Raw genomic sequence first — 19,412 nt, 5'->3', positions numbered from 1 at the left:
GGGCTTCCGCAATGGACGCCCTAGACGAACTTGAGGGGCCGCCAGCCAAGAGAGCGCGGAGGGAAACCGGCCCCAGCAGTCAGCCTCAGGTCTTCAGTCGCTGCAGCGCGCGTGAGAACAGTAAGGCACACTTCGGCAACCAGATCTTCTACGGCCCGGTGAGCCAGTCGTTCTCACGACCCGAGGACCCAAGCCATGATGGTGACCCAGGAAGTCTGCGCGCAGTGACACTGGAGGAGGCGCTGGTGTTCGATGGCATGGACACGCGGCGTCACACGATCAAATTAGCACATGGCAATACGTGCCGTTGGCTTTTCGAGAGACCGGAATACCGACTATGGCGCGACGACACCAAGCTCGTGCAACATCATGGCTTCTTTTGGATCCGTGGCAAGCCAGGCGCTGGCAAGTCGACTTTGATGAAACGCGCCGCAATGCACGCTGAGGAACACATTCGGAGTGACATTGTGGTCTCTTTTTTCTTCAATGCGAGAGGGGCCAGAATCGAGAATTCCGTGGAAGGCATGTACCGCTCTCTTCTCCACCAGCTTTTGAAACGATGCCCTCGACTGGAGCAGGTATGCGGCCGTGGTAAGAAGGAGAAGCACCAGTCATGGCCTATCGCGCTTCTCCAAGAATACTTCCGCAATGCCGTATTACACTTGGGCTCCGAAAGGCTTACCTGCTACGTGGATGCGCTAGACGAATGCGATGAGAATGATATCAGAGACATGATTGAGTTCTTCGAGGATCTTGGAAGCAACGCAGCCTCAGCTGGTACGCACTTCCGTACCTGTCTCTCAAGCCGGCACTATCCTCGCATCAGCATTACCAAATGTGTCCACTTGGTATTGGACAGCCTTGAAGGTCATCACAATGACATGGTGAGCTATGTTGAGAGCACGCTGAAAGTCTCGGCATCCCTTAGAGACAACCTCTCGAAAGAGATAGGAAAGAGGGCTCACGGCGTTTTTCTTTGGGTTGTTCTTGCTGTGCGCATCTTGAACAAAGAGTGCGATCGTGGAAACGCCCAATCAGTATTCAGCAAGCTTGATGAGATACCAGGCGGCGTGCACGCACTGTTTGAGGATGCCATCTTAGAAAGAGGCAAGGATGACACGAAGTACCTCAAATCGACTCTACTCTGGACTTTGTTCTCAAAGCGCCCCTTGACCCCATCGGAGCTTTACCACGGGGTGCTCACCGCTGACAGCACCAAGGCTGCAGCGATTTGTTTGTCGAAATCTGCGCCGCCTGATTTACAGGAGATTGAATCTTTCATCTTGAACGCGTCCAAGGGCCTCGTGAGCTTCTCTAAAGCCGATCAGGACATCGTGGACCGGGTGCAGTTCATTCATGAAACCGTCAGAGAGTACTTGTTGTCCACTGGTATTGGCCGACTCGATAGCGCGTTATGCAGCAACCCCATCGGCCTTGCGCATGATTTACTCAAACACCAATGTCATGAGTACATCGAGCAGGCACTGAAGATTCTAGACCCGCCAGAACACTTACTGGCACATCCCTGGTCGCCAGATGCCAGAAGCTTCTGCGAGCATGCAAGCTCTTCCTTCCCACTTCTGGGATATGTCTCAGAAAGCTTGATATATCATTCAGAATTAGCACAGACGCATGGAGTCTTGCAGGACCCCTTTCTCGAGGCATTTCCTCTCCAGGATCTGAGGAAATGGAATGATCTGCGGCAGAGCGAAGATTGGTTTCGATTCTCCAGCGATGTGTCCAAGGCTTACATCTTCACCATAATCGACGCCCCAGCGCTTTTGGAGGTCGAACTGAGGAATAATGCTGGGGATCTGGTGCAGTTACCCAGGTTTGCCAGTGGTGTAATTTTCGATTACAATGATGGCGATACTGAATTGGCCGCCGACGAGGGGTATTTTGGAACTCCTCTCCAAGCGGCAGCGGCTATAGGTAGAGAGCGGATCTTCGAGATGCTGATCGAATCTGGTGCTCCTATCGACGCTCCCGGTGGGCATTTTGGCAATGCATTACAAGCGGCGACTCACTTCGGTCGCGGGAACATGGTCGATATGCTGCTCAAGCGAGAGGTTCCCGTCAATGCAATTGGCGGATTCTACGGCACCGCCCTTCAGGCAGCCGCTGAAAGCGGAAACCAACAACTGGTTACTAAGCTTCTTGAGCATGGCGCCGATCCCAACATTCTAGGGGAAGGGCTGGGCTCTTCACTGTACATTGCTGCCCTCTGGGGTTACACTGACATTGTAAAGCAGCTGCTTGAGCATGGTGCCGAAGTCAACGCTGCCAACGATCGACAGGGCTCCGCACTTTCAGCAGCTGCTCGCAATGGACATCTTGATATCGTACGAATTCTCTTGGAGTACGATGCGGATGTCAATTTGTCTGTTGGGAAACTCGGTCCCGGGCTTCAGGTTGCCGCCGCGAACGGCCATGTCAATATCGTAAAAGAGTTACTGGGGCGAGGCGCGAAAATTAACGCATCCAATGACGAACTCGGCACGGCGCTACAAGCTGCTTCCAGAAAGGATAGACTGGCAGTCGTTCAACATCTGTTGGAGGCTGGCGCCGACGTCGATGCGTCTCACAAAGTACTCGGTTCCGCTCTCGAAGCAGCATCCGGCGCCGGCTCCACAGATTGTGTCGAAGAGTTACTGGACCATGGTGCTATCGTTATGACGTCCGGCGACGTGTGTGATCCAGCGCTTATTGCGGCATCCGACCAAGGGCACACGCGTATTGTAGAAATGCTGCTGGAGCACGGCGCGGAAGTAAACTCGGGCAAATTACATAGCCCAGCTCTGGAACTAGCTACTGCATCGCGCCACAAAGACGTCGTTCAGCTTCTCGTCAGAAATGGCGCAATCTTGCCCAATCATCTTATCATCCCGAGACATGGCAGGCCTTTGCATGGCCTTCTCATTGCAACAGACGGTGATACAAGCTTCTATTGGAGATCTGAACATTGGTGACGTGAGATTATACCTTCTTGTTCTTCTGGTTGAATCACTCAATTCGCATGCCAAAGCGATCTCATTGAATACTCACTGAACGCGTAATGGGTTAAGTCATATTTCCGACGATCCTTCACGCAATCAGGGTCCTGGGTGTATCACGGTATGGCTTGAATTACGTCGTACCTTATGCCACATTACCATCTTCCGCCTCCGTTTAGGCGCATGACCTGCTCCGCCGGCTTACTGAGGCTTTGGTGCCTCCCCAGTGCACCCAAAACCGTCCGGACTCTCAACGTTACTGCACAGATACCGACTCGCTCTCCCTCTTCCAGTCGTGAACGAGACATCTCTAAGACTGATCTCCTTACACGGATTCTTGCCCGAGCACTGCATACTCGCAACGACATCCGTCTTGAGCGTCCCACTCATCCCCTGGATCGAGATATCTCCAATCTCAAATTCCGACGTATCGCACTCGCCCGTGAATCCCGAGTACGAATTACACTGCGTGATGTAAAAGCCCTGCTCGGCGTTCTCGACTTTGAAGTTGCTCATCGTCACGTTCCGGAGGTAGCCCAGGCCGCCACCGCCGCCGTTGGGCGGCACGCCCTGCGGCACGCCGGTCCAGGTCTTGACGTACGCGCCGTACTTGTTGTTGTAGGCGTTGATGTTGCGGACGGTGATGTCTTCGAGGACTTCGAATTTGCCGTCGAATTGCCCGATGCTGCCGTAGGCGACGCCGGTGGTTTTGTAGAAGGTGCAGTCTTCGACGAGGATGTTGGTGCTGTCTGTGATGGGTGTGTAAGCAGTTGTCAAGGAGAAGGGGCTTGGAGAATGCTCGTGCGGTGTACTTACTGGCTTTGAAGGCGACGTTGTCATCTCCAGCGTCTACTACCCATCGAGTGAAAGTTATGTCGGAAGCGTAGATTGTGTCAGCGCCATCCGTGTTCAAGTTGGGTCCGCCATTGGCGTTGGTGGAGTTGACGTAGATGTCTTGCAGAAGGACTTTCTTTGAGTAGATGAGTGTCATCGTCCACATCTGAGGTTGGAGGAAGTTGATTCCCTCAATTACTGAATTGGTCAAGCCATTGAAGGTAATCTGATGCGGCCGACGTGGGTAATTGCTAATGTCGCCGTAACGATCGTACCACACCTGACCGTTGCCATTGAAGGTCCCCACTCCGTTGCCGTACATGTGAACCTGGTCACCGCCGAAGATGAATGCCGTGGAATGATTCTGGTAGCCCATGGGGAGGGAGTTCTCGAGCCAGTACGAGATGTCGGTGCTCCATAGGAGCGTGCCTTTGATTTCAACCTCAACATTCGAAAGATCAGTAATCTCCATCACTGACTTGATGTGATCTGTGACGTGTCAGTGGCATGCCATCCGATGATGAGGCACCTATCCATCACCCGACCGGCCGCTCAAACTTCCAGGTCAAGATGAAGCATAGCAGACACCTAAAGGAGCTTCACCGATTGGCTTCTGGTGAGATAACCTACATGTTGTGTCCGCAAAGACGACTTTGGCATTGCGCTTGCATTTCTGGAAAGCCTCAATGATCGTTGGCGCATCATCTCCATCCTTCCCCGCTGCGGCGACCTCGCATATGGTAGGTCTGGTCTCGGAACCAGGGAGGTTCCAAGGCGCGCCGGGGTAGTAAGAAGGAGCTTGAGTGTAGGGCACTGGTTTGTAGGGAGTGTTGGATGATGCCGCGATCACCGACTGGACAAAGGCCAGGACAGGCGCAACCGGCAGAAGGAGACGCATAATCATGATAAGGAGGTTGAGTGGGTGTGACCAGGGAGTTACGCACGCGCAATTAGGAAAACGGTGTTTTAAAAGTGCGCACATGGGCACTCACTTACATTGGGGACGGCAAATGACCCCGCGTGTCCGCAATAACAGGAATCGAGCTTGCAGTCCGCTCTTTCGCACATGACCGCCCTTTTCTCCGCGGTGCCTGACCGTTCATGACCCTGCAGACGCGTAGCGCATCACAAGCCTCGAAGCAAGCGCGTCGATCACGGTGATCTTGACGCGGGCCTTGCACATGTCGCGCGGTCCGGGGAAGTCAGACACTGACAAGGTATAAGGTTAAGGTAATCACCCGTAGTTCAGTTTTGACCCGAATTCATGCGGAACAGTGGGTCTCATACACCGCAAACCATATCTTCTTGCTTACTAGATACGTCAAATGTCGGTGTTGAGTGCCCAGCAACGTCGTGAAGATGGCCTCAAATGGAGCTCTCGCTTCTCCTGTGTATGGTAAGCAAGTGGCGCGCATGTGTGCCGGCATGAGGAGCCGTGCCAGCAAATGCCGCATGCAGTGCCATGTATGCGACATAGCTATACACGGCAACGGTCATGAGCTCCAGGATGTGAAGTGCGATGTAGGTGAGCGCGACAGGGGTCATAACTCTTGGGAAAAGAGGAGGTGATGCAAGTTGGAGGATTTTGTGGGGCGCCAGCCATCCCGCTGCAGGAGCTCAACGGCGTTCCAACCGACACCGTCACCGACTCGGATCTGATAGCTTCGCCTCTTTTATCAAACCATAGGCATTATTGAGCATCACCCAGCAACAACGTCAAGCTGTGGCGAATAGATTCTGAAGGTGAGTACGGGAGTCATACAGCACCAAGGCTGTCCTCCAGCCGGCGAGCTACACGTATCATGGAACACAACGCGCCTCACAAGAGCTCCGCCTTCGAAGGCTACTACAGCAAATTCGACCTACCGTCAGGAGCTCACCTGGCCTTGATCGTCTGCAAAGTCAAGAATGCCAAATTCCGCCCAAACAAGGTCTCCTTCACCTACGTCCCGCAAGATGTCTCCAAGACCTTCCAAAAAGAACTATTCCCCGAAGAAATGGAAATGAGAGTCCTCTCGCCCGACCACGCCTTCGAAATCGCCATCCCGAAAGTCGGCTACGTAAAATGGCACGGCAACTCCATCACAGAATACAGCATCAACGACGAATCCTTCACCTTCAAAGGCCAAACCTCCACCCGCACGCCCTGGTCCCGCAAAACCAACACGCCCGAAAGCTGGCTCGTCTACCTCCCCCTACCCCTCCACTGGCACGTCCACTCCCTCGCCTCAGAATGCGACTTCTCCCTATCCATCCCGGGCTACTCCCTCCCCGCGGCCGACAAAGACAGCAAAGCACTCGTGCACCAAGAGAAAAACTGGGCCGCCTCCTTCCCCGCCGCGCACATGTGGCTGCAAGCGCGCAAAGGCGACAGTTCCTTCTGCTGCGCGGGCGGCCAGATCCTCGGCATGGAAGCCTTCCTGCTCGGCTTCCGCAGCAAGGCGCGCGAGGTCGATTTCCGGCCTCCTTTCGCGCTGCGCGTCGCGGGCCTGAGTCCGTTCTTGAGCTACACGACAGACTGGGAGGGCAAGAAGTTCAGCCTGAGCGTGCAAAGTTTCAAGCAAAAGGTCACGGTCGAGGCGAGGGCGCCGGAGGGGAGCTTTTTTTCGCTTTCGGCGCCGTTTAGGGAGGGCCATTTGCCGAATATGCTGGGCCAGAGCTTTCAGGCGACGATCAGGGTGAAGGTTTGGGAAAGCGGGTGGGTGGGGGATTGGAGTTTGGTTGAAGAGGAGGTGTTTGAGGGTGGGAGTTTGGAGTTTGGCGCTGGGTATTATCCGCCTAGAGGAAGCGATAAGAAGTTTCATTGAGGGGCTCGAAGGGGCAGTCGGCGAAGAATATACAGATACAAGGCGCGCATACATGAACGACATCAACCTTCAAAGCTTCGACTTTTCCGGTGCATTCATCCAGTCGCTCTTCATCACCTTGATAAACTCCTCGCTCATCCTGCCCCTCTCCTCCCTGGGAATGTGAGCCCACTGTAATCGCTGTTCCGCGTCTCTGCTCTTCCAGTTTGACAACTCAAGAGTCAGCCACTCTTGGGCCGCATCTGCCGTCTTCTCGACAACCTCCATGGGGATCAAGTGACCAACGCCCTCGAACGTCACCTCGCGCACGCGATCCTTCTTCACACCACCAGAGCCACCGGCTCCAGTGCCTGTTTGAGCCATTTTGTCCGCTTTAAGTAGCGGTGCAGAGAGCGCCGACTGATCGCCAAAGACGTAAAGCACGCTTGGTCTCAGATGAGGAAGCTGACGGAACGTTGCGATTGGTTCCGGGCGGTAGAAAGGTGTATTGGGTCCAGCTTCGAGGTCCACGTCCGGATTTGTCACGGGATTGGGGTTCGTTTCGGGATCTGGGCTGGTGGCACTGGGGAAGTTCGGCCGCATGAACGTGAAGACTTCTTGGTGTTTTGTCGTCGTCAATGTGACTTGAGTCTCGGTTCCCTTCTCTGGAGGAACAGTAGCCGAACTTGGATCTGCGTTGGGAGCTGGTAGGGTTCCAGAAGCTGCGGTGGCGGTAGGATGTAGCAAGGTGGGCAGATCGCGGAGGCCGTATTTGATCCACAAGTCTAGTACTCGAGGATCCCAGGTCTGGTAGAATTTCGAGCGCTTGAAGGACGCTTCCGCGGCTTTGCGGCTGGGCCAAATGTCTCTACGGACGGTAGAAGCTTTGGCTGGACCGAAGTTTCCTTGTCGGTTGGGTAGGCGCTGAATGACAGGATCCATGAGTACAAGCGTTGTGAACAGGCGTGGGTGCATCAGTGATAGGTTGACCAGATGGCAGCCACCCATGCTATGTCCTATGCCGACGATTGGCTGTTTGATCTGAGCTCTGAAGTGGTTGATCATGAGAAAAAGATCACGCGGATGGTCATTCCAGGATGCTGTGAATTCTGTCAGAAGGTGTTCTTTGCCAATGAAAGGGCGAATGGACAGCATACGATCGCCGCCGAGTTTCTTCTCATTCATTACTCCGCTCTGACCTTGGTGTGCGACATCGGCTATCCAGATGCTGCGGATAGCGACACCCTTTGCCTTGAGCTTCTGATATAGTTCTTCCCACAGCGGCTCATACAGTTCCTACACAGTTCAGAAAATGCGATATGGAGACCTTTGATGCCACCGTACCTTGGGAAAGCCATTGGCATGGCCACCAATAATGGTTACGTCGCCAGGCTTCGGGGTGGGATTGTCATAAGGCACATATTGCTTGATGGCCAGCTTCAGGTCGTCATCTTCTTCATCTGCGAGAGCACCAGGATACTCTCGGATGTGTGTTGTACCGAGCGCATGTTCGTGTATCCTGAATGAAGACATGCTTGCGCGAGCTTGTGACCAGGGGCGCGTTCCGGATTCGATTTATGGGTACTGATGACCAGAATTCTAACGACCGCCGCATATATGTTGTGAAACAAAATAAGTATGAGTGTCTTTCTATGAGTGCTCAAGAGCGACAGCCTATGATCTCAGCCTGGTGCTGGCCTTCTCTCTGTGGCGCTGGCTCATGGCGGAAGGTCGGTGTTGAAGATGCCGAGGTTCTTCGGCTCAGCAACAACAGAAAGTCCGGCAGAGAGTTCTCGCGTTTTTGCCGGGACATGGAACACGAACGCGCTGGATTCATCTCAGCGCCCAACGCCATCCTTGTCGAGGTCTGAGCTGTTGTTTTTCACAACAATATTCTATTTTCATATCTTTGTGTTCGCATGGCTTTCAGAAGTTGAAATTGCTGAATAGCGAGATCGCTGCGACCGCTTGTGAAACGTGGATTTATCGATCACCGATAGCGACCATGTACAAGTCCATCACACATACAACCTATTATATCGTTCACTCCCCTCCTCGGTATCCGCATCCTTGAAGATGGCATCAGGCTCATCGACTCCGTCCGCTTCTACTTTCCACAGCCCTTCCGTAATAGACCGGGCGAAACTATCAAGCACTATATACAGCTACGTGCTACCTAGATGAGCTTGCCAATAGCAAGAGAATATGCACGAACATTTCCATGAGCAGCTTGGCATTCCCAGGGAAGTCTCGATTTGAGTCAGTACCCGCCAGCTCGTCTTGTTAGGCTCATCAGATATTTAATATACCTTACATTCTAACCATAGATCTACACTTGGCGGTACGGAAACGGCATCTCGCTTACTGTACCTGTCGCTCTCAGCCGCAGGGCGTGACTCAAAGGCGCGGTGTCCGGAATCATAACAGTGAGTATTAGACTACTTCATATATAGACATTCAGGCCCTACTGCTTAACCGCAACATGTAATCGCACCAACTCAAGCTGATAATTGTTACCATAGACAAGGCCAAAGAGCTATGACAGATCAAATTGCCATCGCGCCCATTGGCGACATCGCTACCGCAACCACTCCCAGCAAGGACTCATCGACTAAATGCAGTGATGCTATCAAAGAGCACCCAAATGCCATCGAGCCACTACACCTAGATGAGGAAGACGCCACTGTTCGCACTAAACTGCGTACCTACGCCATCGTTCTTGCCCTTTACCTTGTGCTATTTCTTGCGGCTCTTGACCAGACAATCATAGCGTAGGATGGCCCATTGTGTTGAGCAGGACACACACATACTAATCGGCAAATAGCACTGCAATCCCCACCATAGCATCCGACTTGAAGTCTGCATCCGGATATACATGGATCGGTGGCGCGTACTTGCTAGCCAGAGCGGCCGCAGGCCCCATCTGGACCAAGACTAGCGATATTTGGGGTCGCAAACCAGCTCTCTTGGGCTCTGTCTTCCTCTTCGCCGTTTCTAGCATCATGGCCGCGTTGAGCACGAACATGCCTACGCTCATCGCCGCGCGAGCTATTCAGGGAACCGCCGCCGGCGGTCTCTTCCAGCTCGTCGTAGTCACTGTCTCCGACTTGTTCAGCCCTCGCAAGCGTGCACTCTACTACGGCTGCATGGGTGCCATCTGGGGCATCGCTGGATCCACTGGTCCGCTCCTTGGAGGTGTCTTCTCTGAAAAGCTTACCTGGAGATGGTGCTTCTGGATCAACCTCCCCATCTGCGGAGTATCTTTTGCCCTGCTTGTGCTGCTCCTGGACGTGCACAACCCGCGGACCACCATGCGCGACGGTATGAAAGCCATCGACTGGTACGGCACTGCCACCATGCTCGCCGTCACTGTCTTGCTCCTCCTCGGCCTCAACTTCGGCGGCGGTGCCTTCGCCTGGGACAGCGCGCAAGTCATCGCCCTCATCGTAGTCGGCACCCTCGTGATCGCCGCCTTCATCTTCAGCGAAAAGCGCCTCGCAACCTACCCCCTCATGCCCCTCGACGTCTTCACCAGCCGCTCCAACGCCGCCGCCTTCCTCCTCGCCTTCGCGCACAACACAGTCAACATCGGCATCGAATTCCACCTCCCGCTCTTCTTCCAATCCGCCCTCGGCGCCTCGCCCCTCCGCTCCGGCCTCCTCCTCCTGCCCCTCATGCTCACGGACTCCACCGTCGACATCTCGACCGGCTTCTTTATCAACCGCTATGGCCGCTACATCGAGCCCCTCCGCGTCGGCGCCGCCCTGCTAACAATCGGCACAAGCCTCTACACCACCTTCCGCCCCACGACGCCTCTAGGCCACATCATCGGCTTCCAAATGATCGGCGGCGCGGGCACCGCCCTCCTCTTCCAAACCCCCATGCTCGCAATCCAGGCCTCCGTGCCGCAAGCCGCCGTCGCCTCCGCGACCGCGTCCCTGGGCTTTCTCAACGGCCTCGCGACAGCAATCTCCATCGTGCTCGGCGGCGTCGTCTTCAAAAACAGCATGTCCGCGCAGCAATCCGCTCTCGCCGCCGCGGGCCTCAACTCCACCGTCCTCGAGGCCCTGTCCGGCGACCGCGCGGCGGCGAACGTCGAGATCTCGCATGAGATTGACGATGCAACGAAGCGCATGGCGGTGCAGGAGGCGTTCGCGTGGAGTCTGAGGAATATCTTCATTATGTATGCGGTTTTTGCCGGTGTTGCGCTGGTCGCGAGCGCGTTTGTTAGGCAGCGTAGGTTGGCGACGGAGCATACGGAGACGAAGACGGGGTTGGGGAATTTGGCGAGGAGGGAGGGGGAGTGATTGATGTGGAAGGAAGCGTTTGTAGATGAGATATGGTAGAAAATGATAGATCTGTCTCGGATAACACGAGATAGCAAGGTCGACGTTCGGATTGTGTATTGGATGCTGCACGTAGGGGATCCGTAGTTCTCCGCAATGGCCTGTACTGTCTGGCCTTCTTCTCCTTCGTGAACGTGACTCTTTCGTGGTCCTTCGACTGTGGCTGGCTTTCTTCGCAACGGTTGGCCATGAAGAAATGTCTTCTTCCTTATCTTGGCGGAGTCGTGCCTCCTAGCAATACAGACTCCACTCGTCATCTCCCTGATGATGATGTTTCTGTTCACACCGCCTCCCTTTCAAGTGTCGAACTGCCACTTCTGCAGCCCTCCTCTATGCGCATCCTTCGTCGGCGCCTGCTTGGAAGCCATCTTGATATCCGCGGTCTTCATGTACTCCTGCGCCAGGGAAGCGCAGACTTTCTTGTGCGCCTTGGTGTCCGCTTTTTTGCAGTCGCGTGAGCAGTACTGTACGCTCTTGCATGAGATGCAGGGCTTGAGGACGGGCTCGTCCTCGTTGGATTCAGGCTTGGAGCATTTGGCGCAGGTCGGGAGGGCCGGCGCTGGGCCTGGGAAGATGTCGATGTCAGGGCGGGAGCATTTGATCGGCGGAGAGGAGGTGCTCACCTGCTTCGGAGGAGGACATTGTGGGTTTGCTGAGCCTAAAGGTGCTATCGTAATCCAAGGCCTAGATTTTTTGACGATATGGCTTTCAGTTGATCGTCGCGGGGCATGATTGCCTGAGGCAAACACCAACGTCGAGCGTAGGTAGTCATGTGACCGAAAAAGACACCTCGGCCAAGAAACAGCCACGGTTGACCGCCGCTCGCGTGTGAGGGGCAAGACAGACGCCGCATTCCTTGGCTGCGGCTCAATGCACGATATCGTTGGTTCCATATGCAGCACGCCCAAGCCCCCCTTCGCGCGCCGCAATATGGCTGCCGTGCTTGCCGCTCACCTTCTCGCTCGGCCCAAGCAGGCGACGCAGGTACAAGCGACCTTATGCTCCTAGCGCGCGCGGGCGGCCCACCGAGGCAGGGAAGGGTGCGGGGAAGGGCAAAGCCAGGCTGACTCGGGCCACGCCAGGGTGACGTCTGGCCGCCGCTCTCCGCCAACTGCTCCCACGCCGTCCGCGCCTCCATCTCCTAGTGTCAGCGCCCGCGACAGGTCATGTGCGCGCGCCGATCCTGCTCGACAGCGACTGCATCTGCTCACCCTGCTGCACTCCTCGCCTCTGCCTCCCACTCTGATCCCGCCCGTCGCACTGCAACGACGACACGACATCCAGGCGAGCGTGCGACCGTCGACCGCGGCAGTGCTGGCAGCTCGGCGCTTAGCGACCTCTTGCTTCCCTAGCCGTTTCACCCGGACCCGCATACCGCTTTTATCTTGCGGCGATCCCCTTCACGCGGCGCCTGAAAATAGATCCCGGTCGAGGATCAGAAGCACACTCCAACGCGACTTTCGAACCCCTCTATATAGCTCGCCCGGAGCTGGTGCGCCGCGAGCAACAACCAGCCGACCAACCCTCGCCTCCGTCAACCTCACACCACCATATCACAATGCCGCCCACGCGCCGCCTCAAAACGGCCCTCCTCCTCGCCGTCCTGGCCACCCTCACAATCCTCTACATCACCCACGGCCCCGCGAGCACGCACAACTCGCAATTCTACACCCGCACCGTCGCCGCGATCCAAAACCGCCATGACACCGAAGCCCGCGAAGCACTGATAGCGGAAGAGAAGAGCCGCGCCGACCGCGTCGCTCGGATCCAAGAGGAGCACGAGAAGGCCATGGGCGACGCGGCGAAGCAGAAGCCGATCGTCGACGACGCGAGCGGTAGCGAAAAGGAGAAGGAGAAGGAAGCGCCCGCGGAAGGCAAGCCCGTCGCCGGCAGGAAGATGATGCCTTCGGAGGCTGGCAGCAATGCGAACGGAGGCAAGAAGGTGCTGAACCCGAACGCGGAGGATGACGGTGTTGCGCACGTGGGGAACACGGGCGCCTCGAAGGCGCGGGAGAGCAGTGCGGCGAAGAAGAACAGCAAGCACAGTGAGGTGGAGGAGGAGGAGAGCGAGTCGGACCATGAGATTGAGGTCGAGATGAACACGATTCTCAAGAAAGGGCCGATTATCATCTTCTCGAAATCGTACTGTCCTTTCTCGAAGAAGGCGAAGGTAAGCCGCTCCCACCATACACCCGATCAAACTTTCAACTAACACTACTCCCACAGTCAATCCTCCTCTCCCAATACACAATAACCCCGCCTCCCTACGTCGTCGAGCTCGACCAACACCCCCTCGGCGCCGGCTTACAAGCCGCTCTCCAGAAATCCACCGGCCGCAGAACAGTCCCCAACATCCTCGTCAACGGCAAATCCATCGGCGGCGGCGACGACGTCGCAGCTCTAGACGCAGAGGACAAATTGGCCGCGAAGCTCCACGAGCTGGGCGGGAAGCGCGTGATGGAAGTGCGGAAAGTGGAGGTGCGGGAGGGCGAGGATTTGAACGGGAAGAGAGAGGTGAGGTTTAAGGGTTGAGCTGTTGACACTGGGGGCGGAATCGAGGAGTCGTTGCGGACGGAGACCTATACCCACTTACTCCGTACCTCGTCTTCTTCTTTCAGTTGGTCTTCGGGCTCTTGAGAGCCGGGGCGTGGCGTTTTGGGCGCCTTTTTTTCTTCTTGTTTCTTTTTCTTTTGGGACGGGAGCTTTGCGAAGTTTTCTAATACCCTGTGCTATTCTTAGTGTCTTAGCGAGGATCGATGAAAGTGTGCCGGGCGAAACGAGCAGAAAGCTCAGGAGAGGGAAGTCAGCGAGCATGTCAGGACAGAAAAAACCAACACGGCGTCGTCTGAAACCAGGCAGACGGCGAATACAACAAACACTCAATACTCAAAAATGAGAAAGACCCATTTGAAAATCGCACCAATGCAACATGTATTCTCTATCCTGTATAAACCCCTCCTCTTCCACATTCCACATCCATCCCATCTACGAAACCCCACACCCCCTCAACGTCTCCCGCGCAGTAGTAACCTTCAACCCCACCCTCGCGTCCAGATCGAACGCCTCCGCGCCCTCCACCGCCCTCAGCTCCTCGCTGCACTTCCTCAGCACCTCCCGGTCCCCTTTCTCCCGTCCCGCTTCTTCCCAGTACACCACCGCCAGCTCGTAGTGCGCAACCGGCACCGGCCACGTGTCCGCCTGCGCGCCGGCCGCCGTCCGCAGCGCCGCGGGCGTCGTGGACAACGGAGCGGACGTCAGCTGCTTCTTCGCGCCGGGCAGGTCGCCTAGGAAGCGCGAGATCGTGCCCGTGAGGAGGGCTGTGACGGCCTGGTCGTCGGCGGCGACTTCGGGCGCGGGGTTCGGAGGCGACCGCGCGAGCGCGGCCAGCGAGTCGCGCAGCTGCGCCGCCGCCATGCGGCGGTAGCCGGACCAGAAGTAGATCATCTCCTCGAGCGGGGAAGGGCCGACGGCGTCGATGAGGTCGCAGGAGCGCGCGGCGGCGCGGGCGGTCCACTTCGCGAGCTTGCGCGAGATGAAGACGTCGAAGGGCAGCTGGCGGGCCATGAAGCGCTTCTTGCCCGTGTGCGCGGGGACGGTGTTGAGGAGGTCTGTGGCGCGCGCGGCGTGCGTGGCGGCTGCGCTCTTGGTGTCTGGGTCTGAGGAGGCGCAGGCCTGGCGGTAGAGCTCGACGTGGCAGCAGCCGGCGATGTAGTAGTAGAGGGCGTGGGACCAGTTGTTGAGCTCGATGCACTTGAGGAAGCTGGCGGCGCAGTCGGCGTAGCGGTGCAGGTACATGAGGTTGAGGCTGCGCTCGAAGGTGCGGAGGGCTTCGACTTGTTTGAGGGGCGAGGGCGAGGAGGAGGGTGCGGTGATGTCGACGGCTTTTTGGAGCTGATGGTCGGCGCTGAGCTCACGGGCTTCTTCGAGGAGCCAGAGTTTGGACTTGGGGTACATTTGGCGCATTTCTTTGAGTAGGCCGCTGAGGCGCTGGCGGGGGAGGGCGTCAATCGAGAGGATGTCGCAGAAGGCGATGGCGCCGTTGTGGAAGCCGAGGGTGATGAGGGAGGCCAATGCTCCGTTGATGTTCGTCTTGAATCGGGTTGCGCTCCAGAGGAGGCGGAGGCCATTGGTTCGGTCGCCCTTGAAGGAGAACAGGGAGAGGAGTTTCGCGAATGTTGGCGGTATCATGGAAAGCATGAGCTGCAGGAGCCCGTAGCATAGAGCTGTTCCAGAGTGGATGAAGAGATCGATCTCGTCACTCGTGACGTCGCGGAAGTCAATGTCGTTTTCCGCTTGTGCTGCAGCTCCTGTCGAAGGTACGTTGACGCCTTCAGTATGGTTGGAATCCGATGACTTGTTATCGGAATGACCAGACGGTTCACCCTTGATGTCCATTTTTGAGAAATCCAGGCTCTCAAGATGTCCCTGATATTCCTGCGGTGTCGGCAGATCCGAGTTACCTTCTCTTGCATCTTCAAACTCAAGATCGCTGTCATCATCATCTCCATCGTTTCGCTTCCCAGAATCCGTAGGCGTGAGCACACCCGAACTCTGCGACTCCGAAGCGGCGAGCGTCGTACCCGTACCCAAGGTCGCCACGGAAGTCTTCGACCTGCCCGCAGATCCAGATACGCCCTTCGTCTCCAGATATCTCCTCTCCGCCTCGCTTATCTCATACAGCGTCTGGAACGCTTTCCGCAGCTTGTAGAATCCCCGAAGACTCTCCGTCAAGCTTTCGTTCAGCACAGCTACCACGGCGCTCATGAGCTGCGTTTCGGCATGGCAGAGGGCATATTCGGATCCGATAGGGTAGATCGCGCTCTGGCGGGCGGTTGACGGATCGCGGAGGGCTCGCTTCTGGTGCTCGAGAGCACTTTCCTCGGCTTCTGCTAGCCGGATGTTGGCCTGTTCGATCACTTCTTTCTCAAAGCCCAAAGTTGCTCGGAGGAATGTCGTGGTTGCGCGGCCGAGCTACTTTGCGTTGCGATCAGCTGGGGACGGCCGAGTGACCCGGGTTTCGCTATAGGGCGTACCTTGTGGAATGGTGAAGTGCCCTTGCTGAGTTCTGCTTCGGCGAGGTCGACATCATCTACGAGGCGTGAACAGCTGTTTGCGAGTAGTTGCGTGTGTCTGTCTTACCATTCATGATATGTGCTGCCGCAGCTAATGCCTCTCGTACTAAGCACGTGGTCAGCCGAGCAGCAAATCGAGGCTCTCCACGTCGCCCTACATGCATGCGGCTCATCGAGCGCTGTCAATGACTTGCTCGAGATGTTGCCTGGAAGCGGCGTTTTGGCACTCAGCCATCCTCCCATACGTTTCATGGTGCTGTGGTGGAAATGTCGGATGGAAAAGGGAAAGACAGAGAGAGGGCAGGAGGAAGCGTGACCACCTACATGCTCCTACACGAACAGACCTCTCTTACGAATGCGGCGGCTCGGCTGGCCGGACACGCCGGTGTGTTGAAGCTCAGGGACGGTGACGGCGAGACGGCAGCACGTGGGGGCGCAGCTGAATCGCCAGCTGAAGATGACGTGACTTGGCCCGTGGCGCCGGCTCGGAAGGGCGATGGAGTAGATCCGAGAGATTCACCAACGGTTCTGAGTCTAGATCTGTTCCAGTGATCGTCTATCCTCACCTCCAGAATGAAATTGATGCGCCGATGTCAGTATGGCATAAACGATCCATCAGCTTCCTCACTACGTACCGCTGCGCACGGCTATGCGTATCTGTGGAACGGACCTCAGCTACGCCATCTCATCCTTTAAATGTGCGCTGAAGATTAAGGGCTATTTTCGAGTCTTACTCTCCGAACAATCTTCCGATTGGTGCCTTTCATTCCTACAGCCTCGCCGCTTCAGCCTTGGACACTAAACCCGCACCTAGAAAGATCTTGCGGTCGATGACAGCCTCGGCCTCCCAGTCAACGTCGCCTCGTTTCCGGCGATCCTCTTTAGCAACCTTGGTCGAAACATATCTGACAGCGACATGAGAAGCGACCTTATCCTTGTCCGTGTTGGCATCATGCAGTAATAGTGTTCCGGCCGTGATGACCTCAAGATGTTCCAAAAGCCACCGTCCGCTATATTGAAGCTGCGCTGGTTTAGACTTGACGCGCGAGACCAATTCCACGAGAGCGTCTAATCTCCCCTCGACGGCAGCACACTCCCTGGGAAAGCGCTTGTGACACGGCTCCAAGATCTTCTTCACCCACGTCGCGAAAACATCTTCCACGATCCGACCTTCCGCGATCCGCTTGTCACTCAGCACCCGGCCAACATCATCCGCCATGACGCTGACAGTACCCTCCCAAATGGTCGCCACGACCGAGTCTCTAAAGAGCTTCGCAAGGTTCAAGATCCCGCCGTCCTCGTGGTTCTCGCAGTAGCCGACCCCGCCGAGGCTCTCCATGTTCGCGCGCAGGCCAGCAACACCCGCCATGCTGACCTGCGCTTTGATGACGGGCGTAAGCAGTCTGAGCAAGTGCCTCGTCGTCTCGATGTCAGAAACCAACGCGGAGCTTGGAGTATCTTTCATAATGCTAATGCCCTGCTCGGCGCAACCCAGCAGAGCCGCCCCGAAGAACGTAAGAGACGTCGCAGCCCAGTACTTGACCGTCTCCGCAGCCATCCAGTAGTTATGCTGCAGGTTCTCAGACAAGTAGGCCCCACGAGCCTTCCGGGCAATCGTGTAAGCCCTACTGACCGCCAGGCCGCGAGACCAGGACGATACATTCCCGGCTGCAGTGTGCAGGCGCGTGATATTCAGGATCGTTGAGATCTCCCGCACACCCTTCCCTTCCTCGCCCAGCAGCCAGCCCCGCGCGCCTTTGAGCTCGAGCTCAGCCGTCGGCAAGCCTTTGGTCCCCATTTTGTTCTTCAGACGCTGGATGCGGATGCCGTTGAGCTGCGAGCCGGTCGCTGTCTCGCGGCGCATCGGCACGACGAAGGCGCTGAGGCCTCTCGTCGTCTGCGCGAGCATCACGGCCATGTCGGAGTCGGTGGCGCTGCTGAACCATTTGAAGCCGTCGATGGACCAAGGACCGAGGGGCTGGCCCAGGACGTCCTGGCCCTGCCGGCTGGCGCTGTGAGTGATTCTGGCAGCGACGGTTTCGGTGCCCCGGACGTCGCTGCCGCCTGATCTCTCGGTCATCCATTGGCCGCTGGTCCATGCCTGGCCGGGATCGTCACTTGTGAGCCGGCGGTAGTATTCTTTGAGGACTGCTTGCCGCCCAGGTTGGTCGCCGTCGGCCTCGCTCCAGTGCTTGGCGAGCAGAGTCGCGGCTCCGTCGGTCATTGTCATCGGACACATGGTCAAAGTCGAAGTGTGGTGCCATGTATGGTTGAGGAGGAACTGATGCAGGCGGCGGTTGTGAGACGTGACGGATTCATCGTAGGCCGTTTTGACAACGCCAGCTCGTATGCCGACTGCTTTCAGGGCTTTCCAGCCTTCGCAAGTGACCAAAGGGTCGTTGTCGTTGACCTCGCCAAAGGTAGTCAGGGGACGCAAATAAGGCGTCGAGGTCTCTGCCTCGACAGCGTGAGCCAGGACGCTGCGCTCGAGGACAGTGCGAGACATGTCATGCATCGACTTGCCGACAGCTTTCTGACCATCTGCGGGCAAGTATTGCCTGACAAGTCTGGTCAGGACTTTATCATCGACGGCTTCATTCTGGTCAGAAGCAAGATGTAGGCATGTATATTGCGGCAGGATCTTAGGCAAAGCCTGGAAGAAGCCCGTCGTCGACGACGACGAGACTGGTGCATCCGCCATTATGCTAACATGAGCTGAGCTCGGTTCCGAAGATCCTCAGTCTTCGCTCTAGAATGAGAGCTACCTTGGTTTAATAAGACGATGTCAAAGTAGAGAGAGGTCTTCCCGTGTTTGCAGCCGTCATGGCCAAAGTCAAGACTCCATCGATATCAATTAAGAATCTACCTAGGTATCGTACATCTTGGGACAACATCAGCATCCGAGCTACCGAGGCTTCACATCGCCTGACATGGCCGAAACAGCCGCCGACTCTTGGTGTTGATGCGGGGTGCGAGGGAGCAAGGCTCACCCTAACCCTAACCCTCGCTTCACTTAAGAGGGTAATCCTGACCCTAACGTAATTGAATACCCACCGTTCGACAAAGATGAAAGCTCGATTGAATGTATGACTTGTGTACGATTTTTGTAGGATCGTAACAGCAAAAAGTAATCACAATTTGTCCAGCTGAGAGCTTATCATCGAAATAAGACGTGGAATCGTACTACTTCGTCGCCTGAACTCCCTTCACAAGTGACGGCAGAGAATTATCTCGTTCTGTTGACCATTAGGCCACAGCCGCATTTCGCATGGATATACTAGGGGCAAAAGAACGACTTCAATACAGAAACAAATCCATCGTCTCTCAAAGGACTTGATTGTCTATTCCTGCGAGTCCGCAGATGTGTACATTTCGTTTCAG

At 56.1% G+C, this 19,412-nt stretch overlaps 9 protein-coding genes across 9 annotated transcripts; 4 read left to right on the top strand and 5 right to left on the bottom strand.

Moving 5' to 3' along the window:
* Positions 1-11: 11 nt before the first annotated feature.
* WHR41_05847 (uncharacterized protein) lies at positions 12-2,969 on the top strand (the record flags this gene model as incomplete). The annotated part of the gene is made up of 1 exon (XM_069374452.1): positions 12-2,969. The coding sequence occupies one exon, from the start codon at positions 12-14 to the stop codon at positions 2,967-2,969; it is 2,958 nt and encodes a 985-aa protein (XP_069228375.1).
* Positions 2,970-3,105: 136 nt separating this feature from the next.
* On the bottom strand, positions 3,106-4,725 carry WHR41_05846 (uncharacterized protein; the record flags this gene model as incomplete). The annotated part of the gene is made up of 3 exons (XM_069374451.1): positions 3,106-3,742; positions 3,810-4,316; positions 4,458-4,725. 3 exons carry the CDS (start codon positions 4,723-4,725, stop codon positions 3,195-3,197), a joined length of 1,323 nt encoding a protein of 440 aa, XP_069228376.1. The 3' UTR covers positions 3,106-3,194.
* Positions 4,726-5,629: 904 nt separating this feature from the next.
* WHR41_05845 (uncharacterized protein) lies at positions 5,630-6,634 on the top strand (the record flags this gene model as incomplete). Its single annotated transcript, XM_069374450.1, has 1 exon — positions 5,630-6,634. One exon carries the CDS (start codon positions 5,630-5,632, stop codon positions 6,632-6,634), a length of 1,005 nt encoding a protein of 334 aa, XP_069228373.1.
* WHR41_05844 (uncharacterized protein) lies at positions 6,544-8,329 on the bottom strand. The gene is made up of 3 exons (XM_069374449.1): positions 7,958-8,329; positions 7,771-7,909; positions 6,544-7,713 (listed from the first exon to the last, which is right to left on the bottom strand). The coding sequence occupies exons 1-3, from the start codon at positions 8,144-8,146 to the stop codon at positions 6,704-6,706; spliced, it is 1,338 nt and encodes a 445-aa protein (XP_069228374.1). The 5' UTR covers positions 8,147-8,329; the 3' UTR covers positions 6,544-6,703.
* A 142-nt stretch (positions 8,330-8,471) lies between these two features.
* Positions 8,472-10,920, top strand: WHR41_05843 (uncharacterized protein; the record flags this gene model as incomplete). Its single annotated transcript, XM_069374448.1, has 3 exons — positions 8,472-9,039; positions 9,136-9,384; positions 9,438-10,920. Exons 2-3 carry the CDS (start codon positions 9,152-9,154, stop codon positions 10,918-10,920), a joined length of 1,716 nt encoding a protein of 571 aa, XP_069228371.1. The 5' UTR covers positions 8,472-9,039; positions 9,136-9,151.
* WHR41_05842 (uncharacterized protein) lies at positions 10,523-11,753 on the bottom strand. The gene is made up of 2 exons (XM_069374447.1): positions 11,583-11,753; positions 10,523-11,524 (listed from the first exon to the last, which is right to left on the bottom strand). The coding sequence occupies exons 1-2, from the start codon at positions 11,599-11,601 to the stop codon at positions 11,256-11,258; spliced, it is 288 nt and encodes a 95-aa protein (XP_069228372.1). The 5' UTR covers positions 11,602-11,753; the 3' UTR covers positions 10,523-11,255.
* Positions 11,754-12,167: 414 nt separating this feature from the next.
* WHR41_05841 (uncharacterized protein) lies at positions 12,168-13,882 on the top strand. Its single transcript, XM_069374446.1, has 2 exons — positions 12,168-13,129; positions 13,186-13,882. Exons 1-2 carry the CDS (start codon positions 12,518-12,520, stop codon positions 13,489-13,491), a joined length of 918 nt encoding a protein of 305 aa, XP_069228369.1. The 5' UTR covers positions 12,168-12,517; the 3' UTR covers positions 13,492-13,882.
* Positions 13,883-13,944: 62 nt separating this feature from the next.
* On the bottom strand, positions 13,945-16,435 carry WHR41_05840 (uncharacterized protein; the record flags this gene model as incomplete). Its single annotated transcript, XM_069374445.1, has 4 exons — positions 16,190-16,435; positions 16,099-16,137; positions 15,993-16,048; positions 13,945-15,930 (listed from the first exon to the last, which is right to left on the bottom strand). Exons 1-4 carry the CDS (start codon positions 16,281-16,283, stop codon positions 13,945-13,947), a joined length of 2,175 nt encoding a protein of 724 aa, XP_069228370.1. The 5' UTR covers positions 16,284-16,435.
* Positions 16,436-16,800: 365 nt separating this feature from the next.
* WHR41_05839 (uncharacterized protein) lies at positions 16,801-18,732 on the bottom strand (the record flags this gene model as incomplete). The annotated part of the gene is made up of 1 exon (XM_069374444.1): positions 16,801-18,732. The coding sequence occupies one exon, from the start codon at positions 18,730-18,732 to the stop codon at positions 16,801-16,803; it is 1,932 nt and encodes a 643-aa protein (XP_069228420.1).
* Positions 18,733-19,412: the final 680 nt, after the last annotated feature.

Source organism: Cladosporium halotolerans (genome assembly GCF_011745625.1).
Source record: "Cladosporium halotolerans strain TM138-S3 chromosome Unknown Sca20, whole genome shotgun sequence".
Classification (NCBI taxonomy): Eukaryota; Fungi; Ascomycota; class Dothideomycetes; order Cladosporiales; family Cladosporiaceae; genus Cladosporium; species Cladosporium halotolerans.
Note: the sequence above shows the minus strand (reverse complement) of the source record. Positions and strands in the feature narration are given on the sequence as shown.